The sequence below is a fragment of the Anabrus simplex genome, chromosome 1, assembly GCF_040414725.1.
Source record: "Anabrus simplex isolate iqAnaSimp1 chromosome 1, ASM4041472v1, whole genome shotgun sequence".
NCBI classification, from domain to species: domain Eukaryota; kingdom Metazoa; phylum Arthropoda; class Insecta; order Orthoptera; family Tettigoniidae; genus Anabrus; species Anabrus simplex.
This window is the reverse complement of record NC_090265.1, coordinates 1,790,763,288-1,790,780,995: the sequence shown is the minus strand read 5'-3', so window position 1 is coordinate 1,790,780,995 and position 17,708 is coordinate 1,790,763,288. Positions and strand designations below refer to the sequence as shown.

At 35.3% G+C, this 17,708-nt stretch overlaps 1 protein-coding gene across 1 annotated transcript in view; it reads left to right on the top strand.

Moving 5' to 3' along the window:
* The window catches only part of LOC136858811 (histidine ammonia-lyase), an 88,771-nt gene that overhangs the window by 65,146 nt on the left and 5,917 nt on the right, over positions 1 to 17,708 (top strand). The window contains exons 12-13 of the mRNA XM_067138629.2: positions 6,684 to 6,828; positions 12,440 to 12,526. Of these exons, the coding sequence (XP_066994730.2) occupies positions 6,684 to 6,828; positions 12,440 to 12,526 (232 nt within the window). The remainder of the gene's footprint in view (positions 1 to 6,683; positions 6,829 to 12,439; positions 12,527 to 17,708) is intronic.

Below are 17,708 nucleotides of genomic sequence, written 5' to 3'. Positions count from 1 at the left end.
TTTAATCCATAGTTTTCGGGGTCGCTGAGATGAATAGTGATATTCCGGATGTCGTTCAAGTCCAAGTTTGGACCCTATCGGAATGAGGGTTAGAAGTGGCGAAAAAAGAATGTCCAAAATTACCAAGATTATGGATATGTATGTTCCAGCATAGCTCTCAACCAAATTTGGTTAACATATGACTTACTATCATGAACAGTGTTGCCAACTTAGCAGATTTTCCACTAAATTTGGCGGAATTAGAAGACTGTCGGCGGAGAAATATACCATTTAGTGGACAGCAGATTTCTTGACGGAATTCCAGATTATAGCGGAATCAGGCGTTTTATTCATTTTACTTTAAAAAAAAAAATGTACTCCAGTCTGTCTCTGAGCTATTCCATATTTCTTGTCAGGAGCTAGCAGTCACATGAGGAAAACATGTTATTTTGATTTGATGTTATATGAGATCGTGGTATCATAAATTTGTAATGCGTGGGGAAAGGGTACTTATCTCTTAGTTGACGAATGATGGCAGATAATGAAACTGTGTAAGAGTACCATTTATATTTATGCTATGAAGGAAGACTTTAATGAACTGGCCTGTTTTGTGTGTGGCCTTTGAGGTAGGAGATCCACCTAGTTTACCCGGCAGTAAAACGCCTTCAAGTTTTAGCTCGCGGCTCACAGGCAGGGGGTTAATCCCAGTGGAACTCACAGATCAGGTGAGTACAGACATTTATGATGATGATGATGATGATGATGATGATGATGATTATTATTATTATTATTATTATTATTATTATTATTATTATTATTATTATTATTATTATTATTATTATTATTATGTGCATATGGACCCAAAGGATCACGCAAAGCTCTAACGATTCTGTTTTCTGAGTTGCCAAACAGCTCTCATTCTTTCTCCGTGGATCCTTTTTCGTTCTTCTGTCCAGTTTGCTCCAGTCTTCTTTTTCACTTCGTTCTCTGGTTGCACTTTCCATCCATTAATTTTTTTTCCTATAGAGGTTTCTGTTGGCGGTGTCATTTGAATTCATCTGGGCTTTATTCAGATCCTTCTTCACTTCCAGTACCCATGGAATATTTTTTAGATGTTCTATGTAGGTAAGGATATTGTGTGTTAGTCTACTTGCCACCAGTCTGCGAACGTGCCCATAAAATTTCAGACGTCTTTTACGGATGTCTGCTGCAATGCTGGAAAGTTCTTCTGTCACTTTGCGTGACCTCAGTCTATATCCATCTTCTGTTTTTTGGGAGCCGAGAATTTTCCTCAGATTATTATTATTATTATTATTATTATTATTATTATTATTATTATTATTATTATTATTATTATTATTATTATTATTATTATTACCCATTACTTGAGACTGAATTTCTTGGCGGAATTTTAGCGGATTTTTAGTATTATTTAGCGGATCTTGAAAATATAAGTTGGCAACACTGATCATGAAGAAATAGTGTGGAGGATAAAACAAGCCCTGGTGAGGGGACGGGGGTATTATGTAAAACTAACAGAAAACGACCAGAATTAGCATCAAATCTTGTTTTCAGAATCGCAGTGATGAATAGTGGCACTCCAGTTGCAGTTTAAGTCTATGTTGTGCCCCCATACCCTGTCGGCATGGAGAGTAAGAAGGGGTTAAAAGGAAAATATACAAAATGACTGACAATATGGATGTATGTGTGGATGTTCCAGTATAACTCTCATCAAACTTATCTCATATCAATTATCTGGAAAATCCACACCACTTAAATGGCTGCCAGTATTAACTAACATCCATTCTCCTCACCGCCGAAGGCTAACTGCTCTGAAGAAAGAATGGTTAAAATGTACTGCAAATACACTCTTGCTGATTCGTCAGGACTGCAACCCTCAGAAGCATGGAAATCTCAACATCCATCATGGCAACTAGGAAAGAGCCTGGTTGAATCACAGTACAACATGAATAATGCCTGGAGGGAAGAGTGGGCTGCTTCAAACCCTGACCAGCTGGGGTTAATATCTGACCCTTGTAGGAAACTTGCTGGGTTCAACTTGCCAAGAAGAATCTGGGCTTTGTTGAACAGAGTGCGGACCAGTCTTGGAAGATACAACTTATGGCTCCACAATTGGGGAAAAATTTCCAGCCCTCATTGCGACTGTTGTGACATGCCTCAGGTAGTCCACCATGTTGTAATGATGTGCCCACTTTGGAGCTTCCAGGGAGGATACCACGAACTTCATGCTGCAAGTGAAGAGGCAGTGAATTGGATAAATTCTCTGGATAGTAAATTTTAAATCATATTACCATCGACTGATCCTTTGTCCAATTGTTATTCTATTTACTTTAAGTGTATATAGGTTTAAGTGTATATTTTATATATATAGTTTCTCTGTACCTTCTATACACCATACGAAATAATAATAACTTATCTGGAAAAAACCACTGTGGTGGTAAGACACCCCTAGCACCCATAGTGGAGGTGTCCACAAGAACGACCAATATTAGTGTCGAATCAATAGTTTTGGGGGTTTCTGAGATAAATTGTGATTCTGTGCATGCCGTTTATGTCCAAGTTCAGCCTCCGTGACAGTAACTCTTAAACTACAAAATAGTTTATAAAATATTAGTCAACATCACAATAATAAAATCTGCAAAATTTTGCTTCACACATAATTAACAGGCAATGAAAAGCCTAAAAGTTCACATTCAGTTAAGTGTGGGGTAATATAGCTAGTAGCATTATATTCCTTAAACATTTCCATATGGCCAGCTAGTATTTTTCAGAAAGTTTATGTCTACAACAGTTCTTCCAAATGCATTTTGCACTGCAAGCCTCCACTTTTGCAAGGTTCTCTTTGAGGTTCTTCTATCTTTCATATTCCAGCAATGCTCCATAATGATTAATCGTTGATCATCAAAGTGAAGATATGTACCTAGCACCTCAGCACAAATCAGAGATAGGGATGATGGGTTATTATTATTATTATTATTATTATTATTATTATTATTATTATTATTATTATTATTATTATTATTATTATTATTATTATTATTATTATTATTATTATTATTATTATTATTATTATTATTATTATTATTATTATTATTATTATTATTATTATTATTATTATTATTATTATTATTATTATTATTATTATTATTATTATTATTATTATTATTATTATTATTATTATTATTATTATTATTATTATTATTATTATTATTATTATTATTATTATTATTATTATTATTATTATTATTATTATTATTATTATTATTATTATTATTATTATTATTATTATTATTATTATTATTATTATTATTATTATTATTATTATTATTATTATTATTATTATTATTATTATTATTATTATTATTATTATTATTATTATTATTATTATTATTATTATTATTATTATTATTATTATTATTATTATTATTATTATTATTATTATTATTATTATTATTATTATTATTATTATTATTATTATTATTATTATTATTATTATTATTATTATTATTATTATTATTATTATTATTATTATTATTATAAGCATACCAGGATTACTTGATTTGAGAACTGAAAATAATCCAAAGAAAAGCAGCTTGATTTGTTCTCGGTGATTTCCACCAAAAGAGTGACGTTACAAAAATGTTGCAAAGTTTGGCCTGGGAAGACTTGGAAGAAAGGAGATGAGCTGCTTGACTAAGTGGTATGTTACAGTCAAAGAAATATTAATGTTTACTAAATTCCACCTATTCAATACATAAAGAGTAATTTTAATTAAGAATTAAAACTTATGAAGTAAATTATAGGGACATGTTTCACACTTTTTTAAAGGGCATCTTCAGCCTTAATCTCAAACCTGAAAGATAATAAATCAGGATCCTGATTGCTCTTATTTGTAGTTTTTAAGAAAAATTACAAATTATAAATGTGAGGATGATGTTGTAGGTACATGTGTCAAGAAATGAGCGAGAGGGATGATAGTAGTTAAAATATTCTTATTATAAAGCCCTACAAACAATCCTTGTCTAAAAATGTGGTAACAAGTTGCACATTAGTAGTTCTATAAGAACACAATTATTGCTGCGTTGGATTGAACCTTGAGGGCATAAGAAATAAGCTTGGAGCCTAAACAGCTTAATCTTTAGAATAATAACGAAGAAGAGTGTTATTGATTACCCCAAGTGGAGTTAAAATGAATTTTAAAGTTGCTAGTTTGTTGTTAAACTTTTGTGATGAGATAAGTCTGCTGCCTTCTTAAATAACGTTGTAGGAGTGAGGAAAAATGCTTGATAGTAAGTAGCTGTAATTATAAAGTTCTATAAGAACACAGTTAATTCTGCGTTGAATTGAACTTTGTTAAAAGGCGCTCTGTAAAGGTTGAGGGCGTAAAAGATAAATTTAGAACTGAAACAGATTAATCTTTAGAGTAATGATCAAGAAAAGTATTTTTGATCAATGAATATTGAATTTTCAGAACCGCTTTGTAATCGAAACCAACCTTCAACCTATTAGGTCTGTTACGTACATTTAGTACATGTTGAAGAGATGTTAAGTACAGGACAAAAATGGCCAACCAGACACCAGTGGGATCCAAACCCACAACCTTCTGATTTCTCGTCGGTTGCACTACCAATTGAGCTATGGTGGCCTAGGCCATCTTTGTTCTGTTGGAAAGGATCTAACCTACAGGTCTGGCACTACTGCCGTCACACTGTAGTGTGCGTGCAAGTAGCCCGTTGTAGGCCAAGTCAATGAATATTGAATTTTCGCGACCACTTTGTAATCAAAACCAACTTTCAACTTATTAGGTCGTGTTACATACATTTAGTACGTGTTGAAGTGATGTTAAGTACAGAACAAAAATGGCCAATCAGACACCAGTGGGATCCGAACCCACAACCTCCCGATTTTGCATTGGTTGCTCTACCTGTAGCTTAGATCCTTTCCAACAGAACAAAGATGGCCTAAACCACCATAGCTCAGTTGGTAGAGCAACCAACGTGAAATTGGGAGGTTGTGGGTTCGGATCCCACTGGTTTCCGGTTGGCCATTTTTGTTCTGTACTTAACATCTCTTCAACACATACTAACTGTATGTAACACGACCTAATAGGTTGAAAGTTGGTTTCGATTATTTTGATCACCCCAAGTGGGGTTTAAAATAAAATTTAAAGTTGCTAGTTTGTTGTTAATCTCGTGTGATGAGATAAGAATTAACTGTGTTCTTATAGAACTTTAGAATTACGGCTCCTTACTATCAAGCATTTTTTCCCCATTCCTACAACGTAATTTGATGATGATGATGCTTGTTGTTTTAAGGGGCCTAACATTGAAGGTCATCGGCCCCTAACAACGTAATTTAAGAAGGCAACAGCCTTATCTCATCACAAAATATTAACAACAAACTAGCAACTTTAAAATTTATTTTAACTCCACTTGGAGTAATCAATAACACACTTCTTCATTATTATTCTAAATATTAAGCTGTTTAAGCTCCAAGTTTATATCTTTCGCCCTCAACCAATATAGGGCACCTTTAAACAAGGTTCAATTCAACGCAGCAATAATTGTGTTCTTATAGAACTACTAATGTGCAACTTGTTCGCAGCAATAATTGTGTTCTTATAGAACTACTAATGTGCAACTTGTTACCACATTTTTAGACAAGGATTGTTTATAGGGCTTTATAAAGGCTATATAATAAGTACTGTCATCCCTCTCGCTCATTTTTTGACGCATGTACCTACAACATCATCCTCGCATTTATCATTTGTTATTTTTCTTCAAAAACTACAATTAAGAACAATCAGGATCCTGATTTATTATCTTTCAGGTTTGAGATTAAGGCTGAAGATGTCCTTGAAAAAAGGGTAAAACAAGTTTCTATAATTTACTTCATAAGTTTTAATTCTTAATTAAAATTACTCTTTATGTATTGAATAGCTGGAATTTAATAAACATTAATATTTCTTTGACTTTAATGTATAATTGAATACGGACCAAAATATGAGAATTATAACGTGCAAGTGGTGTGTTCCGAGCTGTCAGTGGAGAGATGGTGTAGAATAACATTAGTAGATGAATAAATTTGAGTGGTGTCTTTAAAAGTAAGAAAGATCACAATATGAAGATAATATTGGAATTCAAGAGGACAAATTGGGACAAATATTTCTTTATAGGAAGGGGAGTTAGGGATTGAAATAACTTGCCAAGGGAGATGTTCAATAAATTTCCAATTTCTTTGCAATCATTTAAGAAAAGGCTAGGAAAACAACAGATAGGGAATCTGCCACCTGGGCGACTGCCTTAAATGCAGATCAGTGAGGATTGAGTTGTCATAATCATGTATCAGAAACTAAGTTTAAAGGATTACTTCCCAACCCCAATCATTACCCTTACACCAACAGGGTAAGGACAATTTTAAAGTCTGTAACTACTCTACAACTAGGGCATTTTGTGAACAGTAACTGGTCTAGAAAGCCCAGAATAACCACCAAGAGGATTTGTTGTGCCAACCACATGACACCTTGTAATCTCCAGGTCTTCGGGCTGAGCAACGGTCACTTGCTAGGTTATGGCCTTTTCAGGCTGTTGCATCCTAGGGTTTGGTTTTGTTTGTCAGTAATTATACAGTATTGTGATTTCTATGTAATTCACATGGCAACTGTATTTCCTTAACACAAATAGATTGTATTTGCTGATAGAGGAGAGATTATTTCAGCTGGTAATTTTCACGGGGAATATCCTGCCAAGGTCTTGGATTATCTAGCAATTGCTGTTCATGAGCTAGCATCAATGAGTGAAAGGAGAATTGAGCGACTTGTAAATCCAGGTAAGAATTTTTCAATAACAGCAAAACTGACAAGAATGTTTAAAAATTCAGTATGTTGGAAATATTTGATTATTACTCTGATTGTTATACGTTAACTTCACATTTTAAAGGCATTATTACATGCATGTTCATTTCAAGAACAGGCAAGGCCCCCAAGTTACATAGAGCAATGAGAAACAAGAGACTCAAGTAGCGTTTCTTGTTTAGTTTTTAGACTTTACCAATAACGTCACCTTTACAAACCTTCAGGATGCAAGTAACATGTTTTGTTATGACCTGTTATAAATGGGAATAAGTTTTAAGAGTGTTTGAGGAAACTCCACTTTTAATATACTTTAAAAATTCTTTATTCCTTTTTTTAGGAAAGGGACATGTTTTGTCTCTATTTTAGAGACATCTTCAGCCTAATAGCAAAAGTATGGTAAGATTCATGGTAGGGGCCAATGACCTAGATGTTAAGCCCATTTACACAACAAGCATCATCACTGAATCACGGTGTTCCTAATGAAATGCAACAACAAATAACACATCTAAAATTTCTAGTGTTAAACATTACTCCATCAAATGTACAATTAAAACATACATTTAAACAGGCCTACTTATGTTAAAAAAGTATTTGTAGATTAAAAATATGTCTTCAGAGATGATACAAGGTTTTTTTAATAGATCCTGTGAATGTCCAATAAGAAACGCTGAATGATAGTCCAACACTTGGCTGAGTGAATGTTATATTGTTTGAGTTAAAATGGACTTTTAATTCAGGTGAAACTTCCTCAAAATGCAGGTTGAGTTGCTACATAGGTTTAATGACTTCGTGTGTTATGGAGAAAATTTAGAGTACGAAGTTCCTTCGCCTGTCTCTCTCTCTCTCTCACTAGCCCAGCTGACCTGCATGTGGCCTTGTTTTGTTATCAGGCCCAAAATATCTCCAAAATAGAGATGAAACATGTCCCTTTCCTAAAAAAGGGAGAATAAAGAATTTTTTTAAGTATTGTAAAGGTGGAGTTTCAACATAAGATTGATACTGAAGCCTCCACCTTATCAATACATTTATTTACATACTATCATTCACAGTACCGGTTTCGACCCTTTAAGGGTCATCCTCAGCTGACAATTACAAATATAGTTCTTAAAACATCACAGTGGAAAATGTTGTACAGTCGTGACAATTGTCCAATTCAACAGACCGTCTAAAACAAATGATACAATTAAAATAGTAAAATAAGTCCTCTCTTCTTGGATTGTAAAAGGGTTACGTAGTATAAAAGGATATGTCATTTGCAAATGTTTTTGTTGTTTTGATCAGCGTAAAAATTAAAGGTGGAGTTTACTCAAACACTCTTAAAACTTGTTGAAGGTTGACAGTAGGGATTAATTATGAAGTTAATTTCTTGTGATAAATGGGAATGTTAAGCCAATTGGTTTTTGTCTTCTAAACATATCACCATTACCACAAATTTAGGTTTTGTTCTCAGCTTGCCTTTATTTTCAACTACACCACAGATTTACATGATCTGTACGAAGATGTTTGGATTTTTTCGCAATACCACTGAAGCCAAAAAAGTCTATTTACATTAGCCTGAAGAACTTTTTTTTTTACAAGTTGCTTTACGTCGCTCCGACACAGACAGTTCTTATGGCGACGATGGGACAGGAAAGGTCTAGGAATGGCAAGGAATCAGCCGTGGCCTTAATTAAGGTATAGCCCCAGCATTCGCGTGGTGTGATAATGGTAAACCATGGAAAACCATCTTCAGGGCTGCCGACAGTGGGATTCGAACCCACTATCTGCCAAATACAAGATACTGGCCGAACTTAAGCGACTGCAGCTATCGAGCTCAGTAGCTTGAAGAACAGACTTAACATGATTTCTCATTCTGTAAATAGAAAAATCATCAATCACTGAATTTGTGATATACTATATTTTTGCTCTTTAACATTAGTTTAATATAAGAGTGTGAAACTTAATTTTTTTAGGTTTGAAACATGGCAAAGCCTTGTTCAGTGTCCTTCATGTTTTCAAGCTCTATAGACAATACTTGCTTTTGCTCGTTAGGGGCTCCACCCCCAAACTCTTGGCTGCTCTTCATTAGAAGTGGTCATTTGGAAAATTACTGCGGCAAAACAATATGTCATATCGACAAACGGATTGCGCCGCCATTAGACAGCCCTTTTAGTGGACTACATTTTTGGTCATAGTATATTTCTCGTATCTCGTCTATTTTTACTGTAGATAGAGGTAAATGATTCGATCTAAGGCAAATTTTGTACAGTCTTCACAAGTTGAGAAATTATTTTGCCAACATAGCCAAGAGCTACAATCTTGAAACCTGGCAAGCATATCGAGGATGAAATGATCTAAAATTCTGGCTCTTTGACGTTCTTTTGTACCTCCATTGGCTACACCTTAGATTGGTTTACAATCTTAGATTAGGCTGAAATTTGAGTACAGTTTCCACATATTCCTTTCGCCTTCCTATATTAACATGGCAGCTAGAATCATGCAGTTTGGGCCACATATGACGAATGGCTGTGCCAAAGAGCCTGCCGAATTACAGGATTTTATCTATCTTATAAGTGTGTCAAGCAGTAAAATAATATATGGGAAATATACAAAATTGACCAAAAATCGAAATATGAAGCTATAAAATAGACAGTATCGAGAAAAGGTAAAAAGTTAAAAGACCAAAGTTGTAGATCTCTTCATGATAGATGCCGAAGGTGCTGTCCGTTTTTTGATATAAATTACTGTTTAGCCACAAAATACCTTGAAATGAAGGTCTGCACCGTCATTAAATTTGCCCCAATATTTTTATATTTCTTGGGGGTAAAAATTGAAATATTTGAACATCTTAGAATTTCTCCACCAGTTACAGGCTAAAGTCTATAATTTTGCCAAATTTTAATTTTACAGCGTAGGGGAACATTGCGTCCCCCATTTTGCTTTGGGTGGGGGGAAATTTGAACTTTTTGGAATTTTTCATTGGTTACAGGCTAATATTCATTCCTTCATTCATTTATTTAGCTTCCATAGACTGTACAATTAGATATTTTGAAATATGCTAACAGTATAGGAGCTGTCAAGTGATTTCCTAATACTAACAATACTATATGCACAATAATGAACATTTTGAAAAAGAAGAAAAACAGAAACACCAAATACCTCAATGTTAGGACAGCACATCTTAAATTTTTTAAATGATAAATAATATTAACAACCAGTATTTACAAGACAAAATAAAAATAAAAATCTATTGGTGTGGTGTTAATAATATGTAAATAATCAATGTAACATTAACATATTTCTAAGGCTATATACTAGATATTAGGAAAGTTTACAAGTTAATAAGTATTAGCATCATTACCAGCACTTCATCATGTATTCTTCTGTACTGTAGAAGCAGCTACTCAGCAGGAGATGTTTTAAAGCTATCGTAAATGAACTGACAGGACTAATATCTTTAATCTTATTTGGAAGCTTATTATATAATCTGATTCCAACAGAGTCTACATGTCTCAAGGCAATGGTTTTACTCTTGTGCTCGATAAAAATATTATTTCTTGTTCGCGTCTGGTAACTGTGATTGTCAAAATTCTTTCTGAAGTGATCAACTTTTTTTTTTCACATGAAAAATGCATTGTATGACGTATATGCTTGGTACTGGGAGTATCCTTAGTCTCTTAAATAATGGTCTGCAATGATGTAACCTGTTACGTCTCAATATAATTCTGATAGTTTGTTTCTGTATTCAAAAAATAATATCAAGATTTGATTTGTAGCAGCCCCAGAGACCAATAGCATAAGTGATGACTGAATGGAAATATCCAAAATATGCTATTCTAACATATTCTTCCCTACAACTACTAGACAAAATCCTTAAAGTGAAACAAACAGAACTCAGAGACTTTCCTATTTTTTTAAATATGATAATCCCATCTTAATTTTTCATCTATATGGACACCTAAGAATTTTGTGGTCAACGTATTTTCAATTGCATTTGCATTTAATATAAGGTTGTGTTTTTTTTTGCAATTTTGTCATGAGTTAGATGCCTTGAATTCCATGTATTGTGTCTTTTTTAAGTTCAATGTTAATTTGTTTTTCCTGAACCATGATTCTAACCTAGACAGGACTGTATTTGCTGCAGTTTCTATAGACATAGGGTCAGGATTATTAATAATTATGTTTGTATCATCAACATACAGAACTGCTGTTTCTACTTGATTATTGTGAGGAAGATCATTCACATAGATCAAGAAAAGAACAGGCCTTTTACTGTTACAATGTGTAATTTCAACAAACTGGGATCGTTTATCCAGGTATTATCTAAACCAGTCATTAACAATTCCTCTGACTCAAGTCTGATATAATTTGTGCAACAATATTTCATGATCAACAGTATCAAATGCCTTTGAAAGGTCAAGAAATAGTCCTATCACAGTTTCATCATTATCAAGAGCATTTACGATCTACTGTGTAAAATGTGATAAAGCAGACAAAGTACTTCTGCCAGCTCTGAACCCATATTGTGCATTATTTAACAAGTTATATTTGATTAAAAATTTAGTAAGCCGATCTTTCATAGCACATTCAAATATTTTTGAAATAACAGTAAGTATTGATATTGGTCTGTAGTTATGTAAATCGTGTAAGTTTCCACTTTTAAAGACTGCGATAACTTTAGCTATTTTTAGGAGATTAGGAAACTGACCACTAGAAAAAGATTCATTGATAAGTCAAAGGCTGTACCAGGTAAGGAGCACATTTTTTAATGAGTTTTGTGGGAACTTCATCTACACCTGTGGAAGTTTTGTTCTTCAAAGACTGTATGATTTTAAGAACTTCCAATTCTGTTACTAGAGTTAACTGCATAGAGTTTTGCACAAAGGTTGGGAGTTCTGGTAATACATCTGATTTATTTGCATTTTCAAGTTTGTGTGGTAGGGATAGAAAGAAATCATTTATATAATTAGCCAAATGATGAGGGTCATTCATTTGTATTCCCTTATCATTTTTTATGGGAGCAACTTTATCTCCAACTGCGTGTCTGTTGGTTTCTCCCTTGATTATATTCCATATGGTTCGTGATTTATTGCACGACTTTTTAACTTTCTTGTTATTGTGCATTATCTTAGCCGCCCTAAAAACTCTTCGATAGACTGATTTGTAGTTGTCAACATACTTTAGAAAATACCCGGTCACAACTCTGCTGTGCTAATCTACTTAGCAATTTACATTTTTGACTTGAAATCTGTATACCCTTCATGATCCATGGCTTTTTTGAAGATTCATTAATTACTGCAAGTTTTTTTGGAAAATGTAATTCAAATTGCATTAAAAAATGCTTAAAAAGGTTCTATAATTTTGGTCAATGCTATGAATTTGACAAATTTCAAGTTTCTAGCTCATCTGGAAGTGGGTAATCTTGAATTTCAGTCAGTTACCCATGCATCTTTATATTATATGGATGGAGACACAATAACTAAATGGTAGCTGATCATCACACCGTTTTGCCCTTTCAAATAATAATTTAACACAATAACTGGTTTCCTATCTAAAATATGAACATACTCTAGTATACATAAAACTAAACATAATCTGATATTACAGCTTTAAGTGAACTACCAGCCTTCCTGGTGAAAGAAGGTGGACTTAATTCAGGATTCATGCTGGCCCACTGTACTGCAGCATCACTGGGTGAGTACTTCTCTTCCATCCTGTTCCTGTTACGTATTCCTATTGTTCTATGCATGACTCGATCTGTCACTTGTTTGTTCCATTCCATTACTTATATGATTGTTTGTTTTCCTTTTACTGTCTTTGTCCTATATTCCTTCTGCATTCATCTTTCTCTTTGTCTCTTCCCTTTTCCCAAATTTATTTGGCTTCCTCCTGATAGTATACTTCCCAAATCAAGACTGAGGGGGCTGAAAAGAAATGGATGTACAAGAACAGGGACAGATGAAGAGAGATTCCATCTGTGTGAAGATGCAGAGATTGTCCCAGTCCTTTTGTGTTTACATCATCATAAAAATCATCATCATCAATCATACTGCTCTGCATTTAGGGTAGTCGCCCAGGTGGCAAATTCCCTATCTGTTGTTTTCCTAGCCTTTTCTTAAATGATTGCAAAGAAATTGGAAATTTATTGAACATCTCCCTTGGTAAGTTATTCCAATCCCTAACCCCCTTCCTATAAACAAATATTTGCCGCAATTTGTTCTCTTGTTTGTTTGTTCTCGTCTCCTCTTTCTCTTTCTCACACTGACCCTTCATTTTATTCATTCTATTACTTTTTCCGATACATGTGCCTATATTTCTATATCTCTTTTAAGCCCATTACATGGGTTTAAAATTTAATCTGAATAACATAAAGAACATGTGTATCAATTGCAGCAGGTCTTGAGATGCCTGTCGTAGTCATGTTGTTTTGCCTGCCCTTTTCTATGGTTTTATGAACATTTAATAAGAAGCGTGTTATGGTATGCCGCACTTCGTAGACAGAATTGAACCGTTCTGACGTCATCAGGCCGTCTGAACTTACCGAGACCTATCAATGCCTCATGATTCACTGGCATGTAATTCCAAAGAGAATAAACAAAAATGAAGCAAATCGATCCAGTAAGATGGACAGATGGATTTTCCAAAGCTATTTTTAGTAAATTTTCATATATAGATTTTTGCACATTGTTACATTTATCATGTGGTTTCACAGTGAAACCACTGGGCTTCTTGTGCTCTGCAAGGAGATGGTTCATTGTTATAGTCTCGCATGGAATCCTGAAAGCAATTTTGTTTGTTTGTCAGAAGTTAAGTCCCACATTTTATGCCACAATCTTGTGTGATGAAGTTCTCAGTTGTACTGCAGTGAATGTATCTTTGCAATATCTCCTCTCTGCCATATGGGAGCTTTATCATGTGTATCAGGAGCGATGCATGGTTCGAATTTGGTTTAATTCTTTTTCAGTCTCTTTTTTTATAGGAGTTGAGAGTTAGGGTACTCCAGTGAGAGCAGTGACCTAACGACAAAACTGCTTTAAATTAAGGCATCCTTCTAGGAACCTTATATTTTTTGCTTTAAAGTGGTTGCCTTAGTGGCACAGATTTCTTTGTGAATGATGATGTCACATACTTGTTAAGACATACTGTGTATTGAATAAAGTCAATAGTTGTACATTTTCTTCACAGCCTAATCAACGAATAATATCAGAAACTGGTTTCAAAATCATTATTTTATGATAAATACCACAAGCTCGATGAAAATGGGACATGTTCTCTTCCAAACTGGATAAATGCATTTGATGTATTCCATAAAAGCACTATAATTATAAGCATCTGACAGGAACATTTAAATTGTTGGCTAAGAAGAGCATCTCCAGAGGCTATAGAAGAGAATACATTCCTGGCTGGAACGCAAAGAGCACCGCTCTCTATAGCGAATACCTACAAAATGGTCACCCAGATATTGCTGACGAGCTTCTATCCAGTATAGATGCCACTCAAAGGGAACTGTGGATTGAAACAGTAGAAAACATCAACCAAAGTCATTCTAGCTGGAAGACAAGGGGTCTTCTCGAAAACTTGGAGGAAGCATCCCATTGGTTAAGCAGCAACCTGAAGTTAGTTACACCTGACCAAATAGCATCACATTTTGTGGCAATATCTCAGGTACTACCGGATAATTTAATTGTGTGTGGCCTCCGGACAGGCCTGAGAAGAAACATACCAGGCACATAAGTAGACAGAGCCTTGAAATCTAGAACGCCACAGACATCAAGCTACTCTCAACCATTTACAAAAAACATTGGTACTGCTCTGAAGGGTGTTAAGCCCAAATAAAGACCATGGTTTCGATAAAATTTTTCCAGAATTCCTGATTTGGTTACGAAATAAAACTAAAGGATGGTTGACAGATTTCTATACCGATCTTCTGCAGACTGGATGGATTCTACCAGAATTCAAAAGAAGAAAAATGATCTCCATCTTAAAAACAGGTACACCTTCCAACAGCCAGGCAGTTACAGAACAATAGCGCTTCTCAGTTGATGTCATAAGCTTTTAGAAAGGCTGATCTACGACAGAATCAGATCATATATCTTAACAACACATTCCACCAGTTCAAGCAGGCTTCAGATCCACTTGCAGCTGTTGCCATCTAGTCCTGTTGCTTACATCTGACACTGAGGCAGGATTCCAGAAAAAGCTCAAGGTATCAGTTGCATGCGTTGATCTTAGTTCAGCATTTGGTACAGTCTGGCGGGAAGGACTAATTTACAAACTTCTCTGCATTGTGCCCTGTAGAACCATAGCACAGGTAATCAATAATTTTCTCAGTGACAGAATATTCCAGGTATGTATGCAGAATATTATGAGCACAGAGAGGAAGCTTAAGAAATGGTTTATCTCAAGAATCAGTCCTATCTCCCCTGCTGTTCAGGCTAAAGGTAGAAAGTTCTGTAATGGTGATGACACAGGACGTACTAACCATTCAGTGTCAAGACATCAAAGAAAAGGAGGAAATTTTGTAAAGAGATCTGTCCTTTCCAGAGATTTACTTCAAGAAATGGAGGCTGAAACCTAATTCCAGCAAACATTTTTTTTGCTAGTTGTTTTACATCGCACCGACACAGATAGGTCTTATGGTGACGATGGGACAGGGAAGGGCTAGGAGTGGGAAGGAAGCGGCCGTGGCCTTAATTAAGGTACAGCCCCAGCATTTGCCTGGTATGAAAATGGGAAACCACGGAAAACCATTTTCAGAGCTGCCGACAGTGGGGTTCGAACCTACTATCTTCCGAATACTGGATACTGGCCGCACTTAAGCGAATACAGCTATCGAGCTCGGTCCAGCAAAAAAGAGGTGTCATTCTTTCACCTGAACAACCACCAGGCTAGTGCCCACCGGAAAATCAATTTCTGGGCTCAAAACCTGCAACATAACTGACAGTCAAAGTATCTGTGCATTGCCCTAGATCACATGTTTTCTTACAAACAATACTTTTTGAACCTATCCAAGAAGCTCAAAACATGCAACAATATCCTTAAAAGATTATATGAGTCAAGTATGCATCTAATATCTGGTACCATACAGTACACACCACTTCATTGGCTTTCAGTTCTGATGCCTTTGGTAGAGAATGTATGTAGATTTGCACTAACCCTCAAGTGTCTGTTCTAGAAGATCTCCCTGCTCTCAAACAGTAGAGGATCAGGTCAACTTGGTCACTAACAACTTTGACCCTTTGAAGGAATGGTGAGCTCATTGGAAAACCGTAACAGACATTTCCCTACACAACATCTTGTGTAGTAAAAACCTTGCCAGCAGATTCCATCTACTGTGCAAGATGTGGATCAAGCATTTCATGTGAAATCATTGCTTTTATTCGCGCCATTCTTACTGACGTCATTGTAATGACCTATGTTCATTTCAGTTGGGAAAACTACTAAGACATCTTTCTGAGGATGTAAAAAGGCAGGTGGAGAGTGAGTGTCTGCCATTACAATATAATTCCCCAACCTAATTGTGACTGATGATAGGCAAGCGGGCCTACGATTACAATGAAAATTCTGTAACACAGTCGTCATGTGAGAAAAGACGTTTGGAGATTTCTCCGTCGCGTTTCTAGGGCAAAGTTAAGAGCTATGCAATTTAATACAGTCTTTCTCACAACGTGTACTCTACCAAACCTACAATTCTGTATACAATGTAGAATTCCGTAGCAAAGCACGGGTACATCAGCTAGTGTATTACACAAGGCATGTTTTTTAAGTAAGTACTGTTTTGATGCAGACAAAATGTAATTCAATATTTTAAACAATTCCATTTTTACATATAAGCCTGTACCTTAAACTCCTTCATAACATAAGTCCCAAGCATATTAAGACACTTGTCATAACATAAAACCAGCTTCTGAATTCCATCCTCATAGAAATCTGCCGCTTGGTGTATAAGCCACTGCAGCACGGTCGTTTTAAGGTCATCGTCATTGTGGCGCTGACCTTCTAAATGCTTTTACAAGTGCAGGAACAAGTGGTAGTCAGTAGGCACTAGGTCAGGGCTATACGGAGGATGATCATACTGTCTCCAACCAAATGAAGCAATTAGGACTCGGGTTCAATTAGCTGTGTGAGGTAACGTTTTGTCATGAAGCAAAAGAATCCCCCCTTGTGAACATGCCACGCTGTTCGTATGGATTGCACGATGAAGTTTATGTAAGGTCTCAAAATACGTCTCGGTATTTATTGTGTGACCCTGGTGCAGCACATACTGCCTATCCAAAAACACGGTGCACATGTGTTTGTTTGCTTGCACTTCACTTTCTTGAGCGATGTCGAGTGTCTCCATCCCATGGATTGTTGTTTTTGATACTGGCATAACAAGTTCTTTTAGAGCACCTAGAGCAATAGTTTTTAGGATCTCATGGGACATAGTTTTAAGGTTTAATGTGCTTACTGTCCAAAAGTTTTCATCTAAGCTATCTTTATACAGCTGAAGATAACCACTAAGTGGTCGAAACATGTTCTGTGTGTGTTAACGTATTTTTAATTTTGCCCAAGGCAAAAAATTAAAGTATCGATCAGGTGGTTTTTAAATTAATTTTTTGATTTGTTGATTGGTGACCATTCAGCTTAGGAATGCATCAACTTCATTACAGTACTGCTTAAGGAAAGTCGACACACTGCCTATGCGTTTGGTTTTGTGCACCTCTGTCAACATCCTCAGTACCCAGCGTGAGCGCAACTTCCAATATAATCTAAGCGTCCTGACACAATTTCATAAAGAACACTCCTTGAAATTTGAAACAACTCAACATAATGATGAAATCATAAAGCATCTGTTTTCTCGAACCTTTGCATCAACTTTTTGCACCAAGTCTTC